The sequence below is a fragment of the Etheostoma spectabile genome, chromosome 9 (genome assembly GCF_008692095.1).
Source record: "Etheostoma spectabile isolate EspeVRDwgs_2016 chromosome 9, UIUC_Espe_1.0, whole genome shotgun sequence".
In the NCBI taxonomy this organism is placed as follows: Eukaryota; Metazoa; Chordata; class Actinopteri; order Perciformes; family Percidae; genus Etheostoma; species Etheostoma spectabile.
In genome coordinates this window covers 35970391-35993339 of record NC_045741.1, presented here as the reverse complement: position 1 = coordinate 35993339, position 22949 = coordinate 35970391, and the positions used below count along the sequence as shown (strand labels likewise).

Here is a 22949-nt window from a genome sequence, read left to right as displayed (position 1 = left end):
TACTCACTGCACTTGTTTTGAATCCAGATGTTGTGTTGGAGAAACAACTCATGACAAAACATGCCTTTTACAAGCTGAGGTTGAGTAAAGTCCTTTGGAGGTGGATCTATAAATGCTGTTCATGTCTGTCTTAGTGGGTGGCAGCATAGCTTCTGACAAAGGTGAGGCTGGATAGTGTGAGGTTTTTCCTGTCTCACATCTGTTAACACTGTTTCTGTACATACACTTTCATGTGGTGAATAGAGAAGCACATTGGTTAAAACTTTTCTACCAAGAATTAGAGGTTCATTTGAAACAACAGCCGTGACATTTGGGTTTAGACGACTTATCTTGAATTAAATGGCATTTAAATTTAGCATATAACCGGAGAGTAATTTTGGGTGTAAACCGCAGTTTTATCAAGGTTTAGATTTAATTACTAGTTGATGAAATCCATACACTGATGAGGTTTGTCAAAAAAAAGGCAGAATTTGATAGCAATTCCCAAACTCGTGTAGTCTGAGAAGGGCAAACTATTACTTGTTCTCAGATGATTTCCTTAAACTTCCCCAAACTCTTCACCAACTAAATTTAGCCAGCAAAAGAAAAAAAAAAGATTTACAGTTGAATTCTCATCTATACAAATACTCAAACAAGTACAGGGAATTGTAGTAACTTCAGGCCAAAACGACTTATCATGCACCCCAAGGACGACCAGACGACCAGATGCACACACACACACACACGCATGCACACGCACGTTTGTGCCAGTTTTACAGATAATCTGGCCTTGCGGTTTTGAAACTTTCAGCAACAGAACACAAGAAAAAGACGTGGATCAGTGTGAACCAACAAATGGATTTAAACACATTTATTAGTAAGAAACTAGTGAGTATTTGTCATAACAAAACAAAGCAAACATCCATTTTTACACAATATGAAACTTAGTAAAGTACAGATTTAATAACAACTGACAGTATACATTCTACATCAAAGGCTAAATCTAATTTCTAAAATCTAATTTAAAGTCCCTTCTGACAACATGGATGTTTTGTTACATCCTTTTCTGGAGTGTCATTTTTTCATGAAACAGCGTTCATAATAATGCCCTTTCTGTCTGTTATCGTCCCTCTCATGGAATCAGCTCAAAGACAGCATTTTTCCATAACTGTGATTTTCAAGGTCGAAAATAGTTCAGCTTTCATTTCACTGATGATAATTAAGGTGGTGGGACGGACTAAAACATTCTAAAGACTTGAACCACAAAACATTCCCTTTTTGAAAGTACTTCATTGTGTTCATTTGGAATTTCTATGAACGTAATGCCACCACGTGATTTACAAAACAAGGCTTAAAGTGGTCTAACTCCTTCGATGAGACTCAGCTGACACAGTACGGGATAATAAGATAACTCTGCTGATTTGTGACAGTCCCCTGTTCCCTAAATGTAGCAAAACCAAAAGTGCCACATTCCCTTAGTTCACGTAGTTATTTTCACATTTTATGACATGATAAACACTGAAATTAAGATATTGGTTAACACAATAGATTTGACTGACTCGTGGAAAAAGATCCTATTTAATGGTACAGTTTGATTCAAAGTGTAAGAACTGCTGTGTTGAGGGATTTCAACAAACCAGTATGAACACGTCAGCATTCAGGGAAAATGCTGTGGTATTTCCATGCAATGGACTGAGCGTGATCAGGAGGACACGGCATCACAGGAAGTCGGGGGGGCCCGAGACACAAGCCTGACAACTCACTCATCAGCTGCTTGTTCACTCCCAGATCAAAGCCTGTCGATAACAATAAGGGAGTCTCAAAGCTCCATTATGACAGCTATAGAACAGGAGCATTCATTTATCTCATATAGAATATGACTGAAAAACTTCATGAGACAAGTGTTGCTCACCTAGTTTCATGGCATAACTGAGAAGCTCTTGGATCTTGAACTGTTCATGGAAATCAGACAAAGATGTCAGTATCCAAAATTGATGCATAATATCATAGACAAGATGGGAGCAACAATAAAAGAGTTGGACCGTACCTGTATTGTCCTGGCTTGGACAAGGTCGCCATTCTCAAATGCTGATATGAGCTTGTTGACATGACATCCTACATAGTTATATGTGCTGCGGGTAGAAAAATGAAGACCAATTTACTAAATAATTGTTAAGAGTCAAAAAGGAGACAAAGCGTTACGCAGGATCACACACTGACCTGCCAACTGCTCCATGGCCTCCCATGGCCAGAGCTGCAAGCAGTTGCTATGGCAAAATGAAAGAAATTTGTTTTAGAATGGTTCTATGGCGGAGGTCAGAGACACAAAATGTCATCAACAATATAAGCAGCTGCAGCACGAAACAGATTGACCATAAAAAAGATGGAAAGGGAGAAAGAGCTGACCTCGTCCACGCCGTAGAGGACTGACCAGTGAGGCGGACTGTCGCTGACACACCGGCCAAAGTCCATCAGGTCACTCCCACTGAACTTCACACCTCTGAAGGAGGGAATGAGTTTCTCAATACCGTCCAACACATCTTTTGCTGGCACTGGAGAAAAGAAGAAAAAAAACAAGGCCCTGTCACATTCAGTAGGCCATCAGTAAAGACATCCAATATGATTTTACCATCGTTAGAGATGCAAAGTCTCTCTATTTCCAAATGGTATGCAACTGTAAAATCAATCATCCATGGCACTAACCATTAACACCAGTGATAGCTGGAAGATGATAATAATAGAAAGGCAGAGATGGGGCAACTGAAGCCACTTCTTTAAGGAATGACTTCAACACATCTGAAGCAGGATGAGAGGAAAATAATATGGAATATCATGAAAAATTATTTTATTTTGGTCTCACTTTCCAACGGTGCTTGACAAGTACAGTATTGACATGTGAACAAAACGTAAAAAGGTGGTTGTCAAGCGGCACACATTTTCAGTGTGCCAGAAGTTGCCTGTGAATATGTGGAAATAAAACCGTTGCATACCTGCATTGCTTGGCTTGAAGAAGGAAGGGGCAATGACTGCTATGGCATCAGCCCTGATCTGTGCTGCATGGCGAGTCTAGAGGGAATATGGATATTATAGATCAAAACAATGTCAATCTACTGCAACAGTGGATATATTCAAGTTTGTAGTTTATACAGTGTACTATCCCTGTAGTTTTTGATCTATCAGTCCCTCCGGGATTTTTTGGAGATTGTTGCGGCCCAAAATGCCTGATGTTGCAAGAGCTTTTATAAAGAATTGCGATAAAAAGTTGCAATGTTTTTGGTAAGTTTGTTGCAATGAAGTTACAGGAGACAGAGAAAGTTGCAAAAAAAGTTGTGATTATTTTTTTGTATAGGTTCTTTAAAAATAAAAAAGGAAAGGAGAATAAAATTACTCTAAGCTGAGTTTTACCTTACTAAAAAAGCTCAAGATGCTGCAAATGTTGGTATAATATGAAAATGGCTGGTGGATTTAAGACAAAAATAACAATTTATTGAATGAATCAAATTTGAACAAAACGTATGCGTCAGTGACTTGTTGACTCAATTCAATTAATTTTATTTATAGTAACAATTCATAACAAGAGTTATCTTGAGACACTTTACAGATAGAGTAGGTCTAGACCACACTCCCTTTAGGAAGAAACCTTGGACAGACCCAGGCTCTTGGTAGTACACAAATGGAAAGACAAAGGAAGTGTGTCAAAGGAAAAAAGTGGTCAAGGGGTAAAAAAAGGGGTCAGTAGTTGTATCGGCCCCTCTTCGGGGCAGGACTGTCAATGCTGTCCTCGGTGTCCTCACTGTCTCCTCCTGCCCCGCCCCCTTCCTCCTCAGAGAAGGAGTCAAGTGTCAGATCTACCACTGCACCTCCTCCCGCTGACACAGCAGGTCCTCCCACCATCCGCAGTGATTGGTTAAATTTTCGTGAATTGGCGCAATCGCAACATCGCGAAATCCTGGAGGGAGTGATCTATGGTTAAGTTCCCATTGTTTAACAAAATACGTTAATCATTTCTAGTCATGTACTTGACCAATTCTGTATTTTTTTTCATTTACGCTGACAACTGGTTTAAAGGAATAGCTTATTCGCTTTCTGGCAGAGAATTAAACAAGAAGATTGAGAACACTCTTAAATCTGTCCATTAATTATGTGACTACAGCCAGCAGTTTCAAAAAGGGAAACTGACTGAAGTCTGGCTCTGCTGAATGGTATCAAAATCTGTTTACCAGCATCTCCAAAGCTCACATGTTACATCAGGTTGTTTATTCCAGACTAAAGTGTAAAAACTATGGACTATTTCCAGGCTGGAAACAGTAACTTCCTAGTCCTTACCGGTTGCCCAGCAATTGCTCAGAGCCAAGAAAAAGTCTCCGTAAAATTTCCCAAAATGTCAAACTATTCCTTTAATTTAGATATATGCAACCGCATACCAACATTTAGGATATTTACGGGACACCAGAGTGCCAGAATCACACACCAAAAACTTTTATCTAGACCCCAAAGTTTGCCATCATTCAACAATTATACAGGCAGAAACACCAAATTTGTATGTGAGTAAAATGCAATAGAGCTATAAGATGTATATGTGTTTTTAGTAAGGGGTGCATAACTTGGTCTTGTCATTACTAGTATTTGTTGGGGGTCTTTTATTGCCTTTTTGATAGAGCAGTTGAAGAATGACAGGAAAGGAAAGGAGAGAGAGAGAGAGAGAGAGGAGAGAGGAGAGAGAGAGAGAGAGAGAGAGAGAGAGAGAGAGAGAGAGAGAGAGAGAGAGAGAGAGAGAGAGAGAGAGAAAGGACTGCAGGTGCTGCTCTACCAGGTGAACTAAAGTGCGCCCCTTGTCGTTACTATTCTCTATTTTCACTTTCTCAACCCATATTGAGGTGTCCTTGGGGAAGACACTGATCCCTGAGTTGCTATGTAAAAGTGCTTTGAGTAGCCGTTGAGTCTATCTTCTGTCTATAAGAACATATAAGTCCCTCTACATTTCCTTGCAAATGCTAAAGAAATGCCGAAAGCCTTGAAAAACGTGGGAAATCTATGACTGAACTAAGCTGATGAGTAAAATTGTATCCACCATAAAAGTATTTGAAAACACTTCATCATCATCATCAATACTTCCAGGAATAAACCTTACTTCCAAAATTGTAAAAACCTAAATTGTCAAGGTGGGAACAAATTAACAGGGATACTAAAACAGTGCAATTAATGTGATGACAAAAAAATATTAACACTTTGAGAACTTTTGGCAGCAGGTTGTAGACCATCTATGGAGTTCATACTCATTGCTGAAGGTGGGTCAAATTTATATATGGGCTTTATTATCATTGTGTGCATCTTAAAAGTCACATTGTGACTAGAACACTGCACAGATACTTTAGGCTAAAAATGACATAAACTCTGCTGGAGATCTTGCCTTACTGGGACCAGGCTAGTCTGGAGGTTTCCATGGTAATTCAGGATAGACTTGTTAAACCTGCTTTATGAAACCTTTCCTGAAAATAAGCCATATCCACTGCAGTGAGCCTTGTTAGTACTGTAACTAGCACACTTTCTTTAAGAGACACGCCTTTGTGTCTTTATTGCAACTTAAAAAGCAGCCACTCACCAGTTCTTGGGCATCTTTAAGACTCATGCAGCCGACGTGCACAATCACCTGATCCATTCTGCACAGAAATGCACAAATAGGAAATGTCACAAACCGTTAACTTTTCCCTGCTGTATAAGACTCAACATATGGACAAATCTCCAGACAAACAGGCTATGTGATGACTTACTTGCCCTTGGCTTTCTGACACCACTCCTCAGCCAGGATCTTCCTCTCTGTAACACTGAGAGACATGCTCTCTCCAGTGGTGCCGTTCACTGGAAGAAAGTCAAGTACATTTATTAACATCTTGTTTCTCACGTCACAAATGCAGTTGCAGTTTGAAAGGAAAGGACAAAGAACAACCTGACCTAAATCTAGCTCCAACAAATCACAAAACAAACATTGCAGTACAGTATACAAAATCCACAAAGAAAACCAAACAAAGCAAAAGACATCTAATTACATGGTATAGACATATAGTACTGTAAAAACATTAGCTAACCTACATAGCCTATGTTAGCCTACCTGGCAGCCCCACACCTTTTGTCAAAATAAATGGAAGAAACCTGGTCTAGTGGGGCCCGTAGAGGGATCCAGCACTACTCGGATGGCTTGGAATGCAAAATGTGCCACGGACAGAATAGTTAGAACAAAAGCTAGAACCAAGGTATGAGCAATAATGCAGATATGACAGGGAGATGACAAAGAACATAAAAAAACATGATCATGACAAAAAGATCAGTATGCAACTCCTCTGCTGGGTAAAGTCGTATTGATAGTATATCACAGTAGTAGTATATGATAGTACTGATAGTATGGAAATGAGGCGTTACTACAATAAATGATCGTAGTTCACACCAAGCGTGATTTTGGGGGGGGGGGGGGGGGTTAAGAAAAAGTGTGATATGACTCCTGTTTGACACAAGGGGAACACTGGCTAGCTTTAATCAAGGTAGAGGAAAGGGTAGGCTTGATATCTTCACCTTATCTAACCTCTGTCTTTCTGTTCCAGGGACAATGGTCAACATGGAACAGATTGATGCTAACCAAAGAGAGACAAAACTATTTATTCCTATTTTGCCAGAAAAATCTGATAAAACTGTGATAACTTAAGAGCAACACATTAACTTAAAAAAAAACTTCAAAAGTGTAAAAAGGTCAAAGTGTTACTTAGTTTTTTTCCCCTTTCCAGTTAAATACTGTACGAAGCATAAATGATATAGTATTATGTGTTTATTTTATTGGCTTTGCAAACATTTAAAAAGAAAGGTAATGATCAAGGATACATTGTGTTGTAGTAAACAACTCCACAAGGCACCATTTGTTGGGAATATGCTGTAATGTAATTGGGATCATTGTCTTTAAAATCATATACTTCTTTTAAAGTTGGGTTACAGTGCAAGGTAGACTTGTCTTTGCTGTGGAAACGATTACACACTGCATGTTCTTCTGAAGAAAGGATGATGACATGATGATGTTGCAATACTTATCAAATCACACACTATGAAGGAATATGTTTCATTGAAAGCTCTACAGAGTTGGGTATTAACACAATACATTGAATATGGAGTGTGGCTTAAAAGTTATTTAGAAATAATTGGTATTTCCATTGTAGTGGTGAGGGGAGTGGGGGGGGGGGGGGTAAGAGATTACCTTTTAATGTAGAAACCAGTGTGGTAAGACTAAAAACTATCCTGTTCTTCTGAAAATAATAACAATGAATTGCCATCAGCTTGCAGATGCATTATTTTCTTAATATTTTCTAAGTTTTGTGAAATTACTGGATGCAGAATATGCCTGTAAGAATATGACAAGATAACAAACCACTAACTGACTAAGGTTTAGTATTCCAATGTGATATGGGAACCCAGACCGTGACAAAGATCAAAAGAAGAATCCACTTGGAAAAACTTACCAAATATGTTACGAACACCTTGCTTCTCTGTCAAGTAGTCAATATAAGGACCAATCTCGACTAGATTGATTTCACTGTTTTGGGAAATAGTGAAAAATATAGGCCTACACATTTAGCAAAAAAAAGACCACCAGATCTAAGGATTGTGCCAAAAGTTTCAAGTATGCCCAAGCTCATCCCACACTTTCACACACACACACACACATCTTACACAACACACAGTGCTGGAGTCATGGGAAAACAAGCAGACAAAGAGAAGTGGGTTATACTTACCCTTCTCTGGTAAATGGAGTAAAAGTGGCTGCAATTAGGCCGGTCAGCATTTTATCAACAGAAGGGGCCATGACTGAATGTACCTGATATGCAAACAGACATGTCATACAGGATAGGTGGGTAAGAAACACAGAAAGAATGAGGCTCAAAATACAGAAAAAAATAAGGTAGCCTACAAAAAAGAAGCTGTAATCCAAGTGGTAACTTTGGTGACACGGTCTTGTTAAAGGATTTCAGAAAGCCAGATTTACATAAATAACGTTACAGCATCTATATACACAATGAAGACACAGGCTATACAGCGACCTGTTTGTGACGAGAAAAGGATACTGTCGAAAACTATTGAATTAAAGTCAGCTGTCTGCTCCAGCCTACCTGTGCGTGCTTTTCCTTCTGTGCGATGTGGACATCAATTTTTTCTTTTTGGGGAAATGGGCTACTGGTTACAACTTGCTTTTTTAGGAAACTAGTCAGCAATGTGTTGATGTCATGTGAAGCCATTTAAGCATCAAGTGATGCCGCAAAGCGTAATGGGAAATGTAGTTAGTGAATGAAAAACACGAAAATACAGCTAGATAAACATGGACTTCAACCAATTAAGAGTCAGGCATTGACCGTTAATATCTATGGAGTCAGGACATACATGAAGCTCACATTATAAAAAGGACACTATATGTTTCCAATCACTTTAAACATATTTAGAGGTTTGAATAGTAGTTACTTTCATTTACTAAACATTAAAGCTTTCACTTTTCACTAGTTGGTGGGTGATATTTTAATATTGTTGGCTTGTACAAAAAAAAAAACATCTATGTAGGAAAATGGAAGTCGTGGAAACGTTGCATTTAATAATTGCAGGAATGCACTTTGATAATTACCATAGCATTAGAATTGTACTGTTGCTTGAAAAACAATATATCCGTGTATTTATTTTGATTAAAGTCTACATTCGCTATCACGATAAAGGGCGCTGAGAGATTCTTCTGAAATAAAAGGCAACAAAAGTGACATGTCTGATTGGCGTTTTTATTTCCCTAATCTTGACTTTCAGGTAACGACACCAACGACTTGTGTAGGCTGTAAGTTAACCCACTCAAAAGCCATTAACTAACGGTTATCCTTAGGTTAAGTTATATATACATAATACTGGTCACATAGCATGGATGTATTAACATGTCTAGAGTTACGTCTGTAAATAGATGTACATACGATTTACACAGCCTGCAAGAAAATGCTACCTGAGAAGCAAGAGTCAGGGCACAATACCACAACGTTACAGGAAGCGGATGTTGTTGAGGTTGTCGTCTCAGCGGCATCCGGTTGTTTAAGACTGCTCATAGGAAGACTGACTAGCTTGGCGAAACAGAAGCTTACGGCGAAATTGTTCATTTCATAACACGAAGGGCAGAAAAGATAGCTCGGTCAGCTCCACTTCTCAACAATGGACGCGGTTTTTGTGGATTTTTCTTATATTGTTTGTCTGTCCGTGTTCGCCGGCTCGGCCAGTTAGCTCAGCTGGCTAACTGGCTAATTAAACCCTGACAAGTGCTCGGCTGCTTGTCTGACTGGTTTACGAAAGACAACTGTCAAGAGGAAGAAATTATCAAGTTATCTCTTTAACGTTTTGCAGTTGACACACCCGAGTGATAAGAGGAGCTGGCATGAACAGGAGTTTTATAAGGCTGTTGGTGTGACTTCGGTAGTGTGGAGTCATAGCTATATCTGTATCTATGGTGTGGAGTAAGTAAATTACCGTACATGATTTGTGGAGTAGGATTATTAATACAGAACAAGCCCAGCTGCGTTGGTTTACAATGAGTCTTAAATATGACAACGCGTCGTGGTAACTAAAAATGACTACACGTTTCCTTGATCGCGCTTGCGTGAAGACTAGCTACATCTAGAAAATACAGTTATTGTAACGTTCATATTTAGAACGCAGGATTAATTTGATTCAGCGTGTTTGTTTTGTGGCACAGTTAAATGTTACGTGTTACGTGTCAACGTGTCACACGTGTACAGTAGGTCCGGGTGACAGTCTGGGAAAATAAACAGGTGTGACTCACAACCTGTTCACGGGACGTGGAGCAATTTTGCACTATAACTAATGCCTGGCACATCTCTATCGGTTTACACCTCGATCTCTGGGTACTTGAAATAAAAACATTCATAACTGTTTAACAGCATTTTGGGCTGTAAGTGCACATATGAAAGCGCACAGTACATAGTAACTCCTTGACTTCGTCGTCGTGCTTTGGATGTTTGCTGAGCAACACAGATGGAGTGTAGGTGGCCAAGATTCAGCAACAAGTTAACAGGATTTCATGATGCTTTCTGTACCTGTTGATTATTAAGTGGTACATCTTAGGCAAAGCCCAAACCTGCTATATCATGATCTCAGAGGTAACACATTAATGGGTTGGTGTGGGTTTATGGTTCTTAAGGGTTTTTGTGGTTTGTGGTGGTTTGAGCTGTGTGGTTAGGGCGGTGGTAATGACTAGGTATTTGCCCTGTGACTGACCAAGTGCCAAACTGTGGTTTTATGTATATTGCTGCAATCTTGCCCACCTACCACAATGCCTGCTGTACTGTTCTCGTTGATGCTACTCGGAGCATTATGCAGCCTCGGAGAGGCCATGTCACGGGAGGAGAAGCTCAGGTTGAGGTGAGTTGGAAAAAAAACAACACCACACAGTTTCCTCAGAGTGAAACATGTTAAGCTGATTTTTGTTTTTCTCTCACGGAAGGAACCAAGTGGTTGAGATGTTTGACCATGCATATCAGAACTATATGGTAAGTTATCTGTTTACACTGGATTCCTTCACTGTAATAGGGCTTTCTAGTTGCAATCTTTTTGGGTTTGATTCAGAACAATTGAGCAGCTTATTAGGTGATCAGGACAGATTTCCTTTTTGTATCCCTACCCATTTATAGATGACGGAGATTTAATCAGGCTGAGCCGCCTGTGAAAATAAGTGAACAACAAAGCATAGTGTTTGAATTGTGTTTGTGTGTGTTTCGTAGGACCATGCATACCCAGCCGATGAGCTGATGCCACTAACATGCAGAGGAAGAGTCCGTGGGCTTGAACCCAGTCGAGGTGACGTAGACGATGCTCTTGGAAAGTAAGTAGCATACTGCCTTTGTCCCTTAAGATCTAATAAAGCAATGATGACGTGAGTGCAGACACCACACCTGGTTGAGTACTTACTAGAGGTGAAAGGTGGAGCCAGATTGTACTTATACTTGCTGAAGAACCATTATTACATTGAACAACATTTACATAAATTATAATTGCATCATATTACATTCATTATCGCAAGGGAAAATCAACACCCATGCTAAACCTTTTCTCTCTCCCTCTGACAGGTTCTCTCTGACCCTCATAGACACTCTGGATACTCTGGTGGTGGGTACTGGTTTTGGGTGTCTTTTTGGATTGTCTTACAGTAATTGATTTGGGTTACTATTTTGAGACAGTTTTTAAATGAATAGGACAGCACACAGTGGAGACATTGACGTATGAGTCCTTCACAGACTTTAGAGAGAAATGTCAGTGTTACTCAATTAAAAATGAATTCCTTATTTAAATATTAGTGGTCTATAATCAAGCCAGATTTGTTTATAGCTGTGTATTATTTCTCATTGCCAGCTTTTGAACAAGACGACAGAGTTTGAGGCGGCAGTGAGAAGGGTGCTGTCAGATGTGAGGCTGGACAACGACATTGTGGTCTCGGTCTTTGAAACCAACATTCGAGTCCTCGGGTGAGATTGGGTTAGATTATTAACACACCTGTTTATGGTTATTGAATAAACTATGAATGTACAGTGCCACATTTAAGAGAATGATTACCCTCTGACAGGCAGCGAACAGAACAGCTGTCCAAAAAGTGTTGAAAAATCACTGGATTCTGCTGTTTTAGTGATGTGGTTGTTGGGTGTGCGTGTGTCCAGTGGTCTGTTGGGAGGGCACTCCATGGCTGTGATGCTGAAGGAGGGAGGTCAACACATGCAGTGGTACCAGGATGAGCTCCTACATATGGCCAAAGACCTTGGTCTCCGACTGCTTCCAGCCTTCAACACCAGTAGTGGCCTGCCTTATCCCAGGGTGAGACAACTGCACACAGGCAGAAAAACCTACATTTAGCCTCTAATGCCACAAACAAACCTGCATGAGCTTTTAAATAAGGGATGTTAAACAAGAATTGTATATATATATATACTGTGTTTCTTGTCGTTGGTAGTTCCATACTTTCCATATGGGGTAAAAACAAAACAAATTCTGTTCATGGTTTCTTGTAAATAAAGGGAGGTTTTTTTAAGAGTATTGTAGCATAAAGACCTTGTCTGTCTACGTGAAAGGAGAAGAAACCTACTGAGTGTGAATTATTAGTGATGCATTTACTGGAGCCAATAGAAATCTGTACTTTAAGTTGAAAAAAAAAAAACCTTGTTAATTAAGATACTGTTTTGACAATCTTGATTTCAAACATATTTGATAATATGAAGTAAAAAAACAACTAAGCTTAATCACACACATTTTCAGGGTTGCTCTATGTCCAATTGACATTCGTAACTTCTCGGATGTGACTACATATTTCCATTTTCTGCTTCACTGCTCTGCTTGCAGCGGTCACCGCTTTTGAACGCAGATTTTCATGTCTGACTTGTTTTTTTATGCACAGTCTTTTGCAAACCAAACGGGACTCTAAAAACGGATTGTGTAACACTTGTTTGTTTTCTTCTGCTTGACAGGTGAACTTGAAGCATGGTGTCAGGGGTCCTGAGACAAGAACGGGCACAGAAACAGACACCTGCACTGCATGTGCAGGAACTATCATCCTGGAGTTTGCCGCCTTGAGTCGCTTCACTGGGGATCCTGTGTTTGAGGTATCACATCTACGTCAGATGATAAGATCCTCCTATGTCTACATTAACATGTCGTGATCTACGATTTAGTGCAACTTTTTTTTAGAGCAGATGTAAAAGAAAAAAATTTATATATATATATATATATATATATATATATATATATATATATATATATATATAGCAATATCATTATTGCTATGGAGAAATAACATTTTAAATGTTAAAAATCATGGTCAAGAGATTTACGCTGTTGAGGAAGATTTGTATTTTAGTCACCTAAACAGCAAAATGGTAATAAGGAATACTTCATTTTTTTGACTAAAACTGTATAACCTCCGCTAATTATTTCTCAGCCAAACTCTTCCAATAGACAACTAAACTTGTGGGTCTCCTTTGAGGTCTCTGGTGCAACATCAGCTGTGTCGCTGAACAGCCACACCTTACAAGTGGCTTGTATTTCGTCCTTTATCTGTAATCTAGGTTATACTTTGTCATTTTAATTATTTTTTTTTAGGATCAGGTTGCAGACAATTGTTATTATGAAACCACCCTCTTGTTTGACAGCACATGATGTGAAATTCTGTCTCTGTCATTTATCTCATTTATTCACTGAGATCTGAGTTTTTACTTTTTTGAAGAAAAACCAAAATGTGTTATACCGAAAACATTTCAGTTTGATATTTTAGCCTGTACAAGGATATTGCAGCCTTGGACTGGTTCACTTCCTGTCAGCAGTAGACTGCTGATCATGCACAAAGTCAATCACTGGGATCTTTCTAACAGTAAACAGCTACTGCAGATTGATTTTTTTTTTTTTTTACTTTTTCAAAATCAATAATGCACCCTTCCTCACACACGCACAGGCCCATGCCCGGAGAGCTCTGGACTTTCTGTGGGAGAAGAGACAGAGAAACAGCAATCTGGTGGGAACAACCATCAACATCCACTCAGGAGAGTGGGTCCGCAGAGGTGAGAGGGGGGGGGGGGGGGGGGGGGGGGCAGGATGGAGGAAGGAGTGAAAGATGAGGGTGAATGGAGTGTTGAGAGAAGTAAGGGTGGTGGAAGAGGGGAGGAGGCGGTGGCAGATATGGAGTGATGGGGCGCCAAGGACACGGGACAGGGTAAATTAAGTATAGAGGGTACAATCTTTCTGTCTGGTTGAGAGAGGATTTGGTTGCACAGATGGTTGATGGATAAAAAAATAGAACTTTTGTTTGCCATCTGATTTTTTTTTTTCTTGTGTTATAAAGTGATATATGATTGTGTGTCCCAGACAGCGGAGTAGGAGCAGGAATTGACTCGTACTATGAATACCTGCTAAAGGCTTACATCCTCTTGGGAGATGACCTGTTTCTGGAGAGGTTTAATATTGTGAGCGCGCACACACACACACACACACACACAGACACCCACACCCACACACCCACACACACGCACACAGAGTAATTTGATGCCTCTCTGTCTGTATAACATCATTTTGTCAAAGTGGCATCTCCAACATAAAGCAGCGTTCTTTTAGGTTCATGCATTTCAGCATTCTGTTGAGTTCTCCAACATAGGAGTTAAAGAAATGCCTCAGGCTCCTATTGGTTTGTGTTTATCAAAGAGCACTATAAGACTGTTATTATGTCCTCAATCCTTCCACTTTGTACGCCCCATTTAGCACTATGCATCTATAATGAAGTACATTAGCCAGCCTCCACTTCTGCTGGATGTCCACATTCACAAACCTCTGCTTCCCGCTCGCACCTGGATGGACTCTCTGCTGGCCTTCTTCCCTGGACTGCAGGTCAGATTGGATCACGCAAAGTGAAGATTTCACTCTTCTTATATTTTCCTGTGCCATTCTAGTAACATTGTGCATACTGCTTATGCGGTGTACTCATGTCTCAGGTGTTGAAGGGAGATATCCGTCCTGCCATCGAGACTCATGAGATGTTGTATCAAGTTACAAAGAAGCACAACTTCCTCCCAGAGGTAATCTGTCTCTCTTGTGTATCCAACGTGAAATACCACATCTTGGACTTTAACCGCTCCAAAAAAATGACTTTGTGTCATTTGACCATGGAGTCAAATAACCCCATAAGGCTTCTGTTGTCAACTATAACTCTTCTGATGTGAACAAGCTTGCATTTCACACACCACGGCTGCATTTTAGCTACATCTGTCTGTTCTAATCATGATGCTTTGGATGGTGTGCTGACCCCTTCGTCCTTCTCCGTCACTTCCCAGGCCTTCACTACTGATTTCAGGGTACACTGGGCCCAACATCCCCTGAGGCCTGAGTTTGCAGAGAGCACCTATTTCCTTTACAAGGTAATTTATCAAGGAAGCTTGACACTATGCAGACGTTCTCTTTTCACTGCCACAGTACAGCGGTAAATGCCTATTATCATGCTCCAGATTTAGTTAAATGATGTTAACTGCACTAGGACTCATTTGCAATAATTTCAGACACACAATCTCCATTGCTGCAGTTATTATGCGGCCTCCAACACTTTGCCTTTGGCGTTCTGGTGTCTTGTAAAAAATGTATAAAGGAAGTTAATGTGATAAAACTTAGGAGTGGAAGTTACATTTTTGTCTGATCAGATTTCACTGGAGCCTTCTTTATAGTTGATGTACTGTCTTGTGTTATGATTGCCCCACTGTCCTCTCATCCTCCCAGGCCACAGGAGACCCGTATTACCTTGAGGCAGGTCGCACCATCCTGGACAACCTAAACCGCTTCGCTCGTGTTCCCTGCGGCTTCGCTGCGATGAAGGACGTACGCACTGGCAGCCACGAGGACAGGTGAGAATATAAAGACTCACTTATTTATTTATTTTTGTTATAGTGTTTTTGTTCAAAGGACTTTAAGTTTCAGATCTTAAGTTTGTATTTTTATACGTTTTATTCATCGGAACTTTAATATATTTTGATGTTCCTCTGTTCTGTTGTGACGATAAAACATATTATCATATTTTAGTGAAAACTCATAAATAACTAGAAATAACTAATGTTAGGGAAATCTGTTAATGTTTTTTTTTTTTTACGTGGTTCTGGATATTTAAAAAAAAAAAAAAAATATATATATATATATATATATATATATATATATATATATAATATTATATATTTGTATTGTATTGGCCTTAAAAATCCTTTATTGGTCGGGCTCTACTACTAAATGTCCACTGTAGACATCATTCAGACATGCTTAGTATATGTTACCATCAGATTATCATACCATGACCAATGCTGAATTCATGAGGTTAAAATTGATGTAAAAGAGTAAAATATATGATAGATTTTTAAAAAAAAGAAGTAAATACACATAAAAAAATGCAGTCTTTAAAACATGACATGCCCATAACATGTGCCGTTTGTTATTTCAGTCCTTACGATAAGCTGATAATAACACGATGAATAAACCAGCAGTGCTAGCCCTGTGCCTGATATTCTCACACCTCCTCTCTCCTGTCAGAATGGACTCCTTCTTCCTTGCGGAGATGTTCAAATACCTGTTCCTGCTGTTTGCTGAAGCGGAGGACTTACCGTTTGACGTGGAGGACTACATCTTCACGACCGAGGCCCACCTGCTGCCCCTCTCCCTCTCCACAGCCCCTCACTCTTCCTCTATTCCCTCAAACAGAACTGTAAGTAGAACTGTAGTAGTAATGCGTAGCAGGGTGTAGTAGTATGGTGTAGCAGGGCGTAGTAATAAAGCGTAGTAGTAGGGCTCAGCAGGGCATAGTAGTAATGCGTAGTAGCAGGGTCTAATAGCAGGGCGTAGTAGTAATGCGTAGCAGGGCATAGGAGTAGGGCGTAGTAGCAGGGCGTAGTAATGCGTAGTAGCAGGGTGTAATAGCAGGGCGTAGTAGTAATGCGTAGCAGGGCATAGGAGTAGGGCGTAGTAGCAGGGCGTAGTAATGCGTAGTAGCACGGTGTAATAGCAGGGTGTAGTAGTAATGCGTAGTAGGGCGTAATCAACACAATACCATAATTAAAATCTAACAAATTAATGAAAGCATGCACACATTCCAGTTCCTAACAGAATGAACTGTACTCATTCTACTTCAGTCAGAGGAGGAGCTGGACGACTCTAACTTCGATTGGACGTGCCCTAACACTCGCCTCCTGTTTCCTGACCCCGCCTACCCTCGTAACCTGAGAGACCCAATCCGTAGTGCTGTGGACAAGAGCTGCCCCCGCCCTGCTCCTTACAGGTATGTATACATACAGGTTGGACCGGAGGCCTGTACTACAAAGCAAGATTTGGCGTTAACGAGGTAACTTCAGGTTTAACCCAGGGTTTTGTGTATCACAACGGCGGATCACTTGTCAGCGGGTTAAATTGCCGTGGTAACTTATGCTGAGCACCTTACCTGGTCGGGAGCAGGTTATGTTGGAGATTAGAGATCAGCCGGTGTAAAAGCACAGCCTACTGACCAATCAGATACTCAGTTGATAACAGCGTCACCGTTCTTAGGAGGGAGAGAGGGAGGGAGAGAGAGACAGAGAGACTCATAATTTAGAGCCCATTATCATTTACCAATTTATCTTTATGAAAGATATATAGATTTTCAGCAGAGGGAATTCTGTATAGGCTATTTGTCGGCTTCTTGAGCCGTGTGGTGCCAATGCCACACATCGGTTTGAATTATGTTTTTATATATATTTTTTGCTCTCACAATCGCTTACCACTGCCAGGGTTGCAACTGAAAAAAAAGGCTAAAGCAACGACAGTTTATGGAAAGCCCAAGTGTAATTATGGTCAGATCTTGTGCCTGACTGATGGAGAAGGGATATTGATAAGTGGTGTTGTTTTGCCAGCTTTCATTCCTGTTTTAGGAAGCAGCGACTCTATTGCATTTTGCCTGTAAAACCGTGTCTGTGTTTGTCATATTTATGTAGAATTATAATTGGATCCACATATTTATCATGTCATGTTTGTGATTGGTCATGATGTGCAAACACCGCCTCTTTTATGTGAACGTGCGTGTCGTTGGATTAGGACACCCTGAAGCCGGGTAACTGAAACAAATCCAGTGCATGTTGATCTTGATTTGTCGTACAGGCCGCAGGTTATGTGCCTGCACTTATTATCCATTTTCCCTAACTGCTGTATCTCCTTCATGTTTTTATCTTGTTGCTGTTCTCTCTCTTCTCAGGGAGCCCGGTATGGGCCGTCCTCCCCTGAGGGCTCAGGACTTCATGGCAAACAACCATGAACATCTGGAGCTGCTGAGGAAAATGGGAGTCAGTCTTATTCACCTGAAAGATGGCAGGGTGCAGCTGGTCCAGCATGCTACCCAGGTAAACACTTAAGCAACGAAGATGAACATCTGCACGATCTCGTCAGTGCTCGATTTAAAAACCAGCAAAACCGAGGCTGAAACAATTTAGTCTCTTATTTGTATGCTCAGTTGTTTCGCCCCAATTACGAGGGATAGGAATGATTCAGCACGTAACTTTTCCAGCACACCTGTGCAGGAATACTGCAAGACAATTAGAAAAAGCTACCCTTTTAATATGTGAAGATACAGAATTTTTTTTATATGAAACAGGCCACAGCTTGTGCATTTGTACTATTATTAAACAGTGGAAGAACATACTGTTATACTGGTGCTATTGTGTAATGGAGGTTAGATTTTTTGGTCCCAACTCTACAATTCATGTCGTTTTTTCCCAGCCTGACTTTTTTTTTTTTTTTTTTTTTTTTTTATATATATAAATCCTCTTTTGTTTTCTTTTCCTCTCCTCTCCCACTCTGGCACGCCCACACCTAGGCGGTGAGTGCTGTAGCAGCAGAGGACGGCGTGCGTTTCATGCAGGAATGATGGAGCTGTCCAGCCAGCGCAGAAGGAGCAGCTGCCTCCCAGAGCCATTCAATCGTCTCACATCCATTCTTTGGCAGAGTTGTGCTGACCGCCGGGCCCGGCGCAGTTTGGCACAGACCTGTCCAAGAGTTCCACAGGGGTGAGTGGGCTTTGTGGCTTTGCCAAGCTGCCGGGTATCAAATGGCCACTTAACTGTCATGCTGTATGTTTTTCCCCAAGAGTGCCACTCACTTTTCCAAGGAACTTTTAAGAGGGCTCTTACTCTCCAAGAATATTTTCCAAACATTATCCAAATTCTGAATTTACAGAAGATTAAATGAGTGCATGGTTTTAGCACCGGAAGAGAACATGTTGACAACTGCAGCTCTTTACACCCCATAGTATACACATGTGTTCCTTCATTCTTCACCTGTCATGCTTCTTTCCTCCCGTGTGCAGTTACGAGGCTTCGTGACTGTGGCTGAACCCTACAGCGGCTGTACCGAGATCACCAATGCGGAGTATGTCCGGGGCCACATCGCTCTGCTTCAGAGGGGTCAGTGCATGTTTGCAGAGAAGGCCCGACACATCCAGAAGGCTGGCGCCATCGGAGGCATAGTCATCGGTGAGTGCGAGCAGCTAACGACACAAGACGGGGAAGATGACCGCTCAGTGACTAGATTAGGGCTCGCTAAAAGGATTATTTTGAAGACAGACAGTCAAATAGGTTCCTGCACATTACATGATGACTTGATAATAAAGCAAAACTCAATTAAACTTGATAATAATAATCTGCATCTATAGAAGACCTTTCTCAGCCGTTTTGATTTCCTTTACAACAACCTGTATGACAGTCTGATATCTATATTTTCTTTTCAATAAAAAGCTTCATCATTAAATCTAAAAAAATGTCCAATGATGAAAAATGTTTCCTTGTTAAATTACTTTTAAGGACTAACCTCTAATCAACATGGTTAATGTCAGTTTATTTTCAGCTCTACTTTCTCCCACTCATCTCCTTTTTTTCCCTCTCCTTCCAGATGACAACGAGGGCAGCAGCAGCGACACGGCTCCCCTGTTTCAGATGGCCGGGGATGGCCGCAGCACAGATGACATCACCATGCCTCTCCTCTTCCTCTTCCACAAGGAGGGCAACATCCTGCTGGAAGCGCTGAAGGAGTACAGAGAGGTGGAGGTGCTGCTGAGCGACAAAGCCAGAGACAGAGGTGGGACATTGCGCCCTCACATCTGCCTCCCTAAATGTTGAAACTCCTCTCTTTGTTTCACTTCTTGCTCTTGGGAAGATTGATCACATCAGTGTGCTTGTCTCTCTCTCCGCTGACTAATCCTCATTATGTTGCCCCTGCTTCATGAAATAAAGATGAGATGTAGGGATTCAGGCGCTATTCGAAGCCTAAAAGATTGCGACTCATTCCAAAGCCACCCACCAGCTGTGGTTATAATGGTGCATGGTGGAGTTTTACACCCTTATCAATATTGCATCTTCATTCTATTCCTCTTTTTTTCTCATTTGCCAAATCCCTCTATTTCCTGTGGTGGACTGTAACAGTGCCTTTCCTCTCCTCTCTTTCTTGGTTTCTCTTCTTTTTTCCATCACCCTCTCCCCTTTTGGATGAGCAGAAACCATATTCAAAGGTAAACCTCTTCCTGGCATCCTGATTGAGGGCAGTAAGTATTCTTTTCCTTCTTTCTTTGCCTGTTATTCTCATTCCATACTTTCCCTCTCCTTTTATCTCCGCTTTCCCTCCTTATAGTCATGCTTTCGTCTCTCCGTCCCTCCCTCTCATTTGGCCCTCTAACCACAAGATTATTTTTGTTTGATAGAAAAGCTTAGTGTAGTGACAGTATTGTCCTTTTTCTTTTTTGATTTTCCCCTTCAGAGCTTGGGACATGACAGCTTTTTATGTCTGTTATGTTTGGTCACTGTAGCCAACCAATAGTTATACATGGCACTGCTGGACAGTGAGGCAGGGTATGACCCCCAGCCAAGCCATGTAACAGTGTTTTTACGTGGTTTCTGTGGAAAGGTTATCATAGTCTGTGTTCAGTGAGCTTGCCTTGATTTTAACCTACAATTACTTTTATCTTCAGCTGTGTTTCAGGTTGTAAAATGGCAAACTTGAATAACTAATGCTAAGAAGCTTTAACTGACCCTAATATCAATGTAAGGAACCTGAACAGGATCAGCTGCATAACCGCACAGTAGGAGTTGTTAGAGATCATCGGACTGCAAGCTTCAGCATACAAGTTGCTTACCAAAACAGATTCTTTGATTTATGGCAAGTCTCTGTAACCACAAAGTCACCAGGACACAACAATGTCCTGATCACTTGTGCCTATTTATTCTTGAATTATACAGCGTTATAGTCATTGCAGCAGTCCTCGTGTAGTCCCTCGACTGTATTAATAAACATCACCGACTCGTTCCTTAATACATACACGATGCAGTTAAAAAAAACTGCAACACTTTTAATACGGGTCATATACACCTTTTTTCCTAACCAGATATGTGCAAAGCCACAGTATAACTTTTTGCCAGATTTCCTTTCACAGTTGACTCTGTTTGGTTGTGCAGTTATGTGAGAAAGGCTTTATCCTGTGGGAAACATGACTCACCATCAGCATCATGCTGTTATGCTGTAGTTGACAGTCTCACGCTGAAAGCCGGTTCTATTTTTTGACTGAGAAGAGCTACCAGGGGCATGTTGTATAGATTACCGACTGAAGAGGAGGAAAAGAGCTTTGTGTGCCTCACACCCCTGCTTTCTTTTTTAGGTATGGACGTGCAAGAAGCGAAGGAAGACTGCTTGACTGAGGCAACAACTCCCACCTCATTTGAACCTATTAGCCAATCGCAAGAAAGCACGTTGGAGCTAGACGAGTTGGCTCCTGAGGAGGTTACTCCATCACAGGGGGAAGTCAGTCCTGTAGATCAGGACACTAGTCCGGAAGAGGAAGTTCGACCCCCGGAAGAGGAAACCAGTCCTACAGAGGCCACGGCGGATTTGGCAGAACCCAAAGAGGAGAGAGACTCCGAGAATAGAGTGAAGCCTGAAGGCGACACAGACTCAAGCAACCAGTCAGTGGATGAACTGCTGGCTGATTGGCGGGAAGACTTGGAGGCGTTCCAGCAGATGGAGAAGGATGAGCTCTGACAGACGTAGGGCGTGCCGTGCCCTGTGACTGCGGTTTGATCCCACTGTGGGGGAGAAACCTGGAGGGAATATGTCTTCACAAGTCACCAGTCTCAATCTGGTGAACTCAGAGGATGCTGGGGAGATGTCTTTAATGACTGTTTGTTCTCTTGCTCTCCGTTAATGGTGTCATGTGCCAAGGCAGCCCGCATACTGTATCTCTGGACCATAAGGGAGTCCTTTTTAGCCCGATAGTTTATGGATAAGAGACCAGGATTTTTACCTCACGTTCTCATACAGTTTCTGTGTACCTGTCATAACAAAGCCCTAATGAATGACATAGTCCAGACTGTATGTAACAGCGTCTCACTTTCCATTCCAAATTCCTTCTCACACTGTCATTCTCTCTCTATGCATTTCGGACTCCTTTTTGCTCAAATTAATGCTGGTCCAACAACTACTAATTAATCCATTGACCAATTAATTTTATTTTAAATGTGATGATTATTTGTGATAATACAATTACTATCTTTGTGATCCTGGGCTTAATCGTACGTACACATCGATGTGAGTTAAGGACTTAATTCATGTGGGGATGAGTGACATTGAATAAGCTGCAGGATCTTTTTTAAGGCTTTATGGTAGACATACTCAACACCAAACTTGATTTCTCTGGAGGATATATGAAGTCATCTGTCAATGTAAATATGTATTTGTCAAGATATATTGACTGAAACAATGTAGCGCTGCTTTGCTCAGGTTCTGGTACAAACAACAACCTCTGGACCACATTGGGTGGAGCGGACACACCCACACGCCGCCACAGGAGGGCGCTATGACATCTGTCTGTCATGCTTTAACTGCTGACTGACTGGAAGGAGCAGAAATAAGCCACTAAATTAACCTGATGAAATGAAATAAAAATTGAGAGGAAATGGGAAAACTGGCTTTATTATTTGAGTTTATGCTATTTTACGAGTGAATGTTGGGTTTAGATGATGTAAAGGATGGGGATTCATGAATGTGGCTGATTTTACTTCACTTACAGGATGTAAACTGTAAATGTTATACCACTTTGAAAGGATGTAAAAGTTGCTTTAATAGAATATTTAGCATACTGGCATCGTGTCTGGAGTTTCAGAAGAAATTGTAAAAACATGTTGGCTTTTGCAAGAAAGCGGAATATTTGAATGCAAACGGAATTAGTTCCTTTCCAAGGGACTTGTTTCTATAAATAGTGGGCGGACACCCACATAAAATCCGTTGAGTCAACCTGACATAGACTCTTAATTGGAAAATTCTCAGTTTGCACTCAGACTGACTACAGCAGTGGTAGAAGAACTGCTCATATCTTTTAATAAAGTCAACAA

General features: G+C 40.9%; 2 protein-coding genes across 3 annotated transcripts; one reads left to right on the top strand and one right to left on the bottom strand.

The window, feature by feature from the left end:
* Positions 1 to 1034: 1034 nt before the first annotated feature.
* On the bottom strand, positions 1035 to 9388 carry npl (N-acetylneuraminate pyruvate lyase (dihydrodipicolinate synthase)). Of its 2 annotated transcripts, none has more exons than XM_032524822.1 (12): positions 8127 to 8332; positions 7752 to 7834; positions 7479 to 7552; positions 5751 to 5838; positions 5582 to 5639; positions 2970 to 3045; positions 2683 to 2775; positions 2386 to 2531; positions 2200 to 2246; positions 2027 to 2111; positions 1892 to 1931; positions 1035 to 1775 (listed from the first exon to the last, which is right to left on the bottom strand). In XM_032524822.1, exons 1-12 carry the CDS (start codon positions 8250 to 8252, stop codon positions 1630 to 1632), a joined length of 1062 nt encoding a protein of 353 aa, XP_032380713.1. In that variant the 5' UTR covers positions 8253 to 8332; the 3' UTR covers positions 1035 to 1629. The 2 variants fall into 2 exon arrangements, with proteins under 2 accessions (XP_032380713.1, XP_032380714.1); XM_032524823.1 differs by lacking the exon at positions 8127 to 8332 and adding an exon at positions 8990 to 9388 and having other exon boundaries at positions 1255 to 1775.
* Positions 9389 to 9431: 43 nt separating this feature from the next.
* Positions 9432 to 22514, top strand: edem3 (ER degradation enhancer, mannosidase alpha-like 3). Its single transcript, XM_032524800.1, is given in 22 exon segments — positions 9432 to 10416; positions 10499 to 10544; positions 10776 to 10876; positions 11121 to 11160; positions 11404 to 11516; positions 11706 to 11859; positions 12507 to 12641; positions 13487 to 13592; positions 13897 to 13994; positions 14287 to 14412; positions 14517 to 14600; positions 14856 to 14939; positions 15292 to 15416; positions 16090 to 16261; positions 16686 to 16831; positions 17777 to 17921; positions 18395 to 18538; positions 18540 to 18584; positions 18884 to 19049; positions 19465 to 19650; positions 20066 to 20113; positions 21221 to 22514. Coding segments are annotated over 22 exon segments (2733 nt in total). The 5' UTR covers positions 9432 to 10327; the 3' UTR covers positions 21601 to 22514.
* The last annotated feature ends 435 nt before the right edge of the window (positions 22515 to 22949 follow it).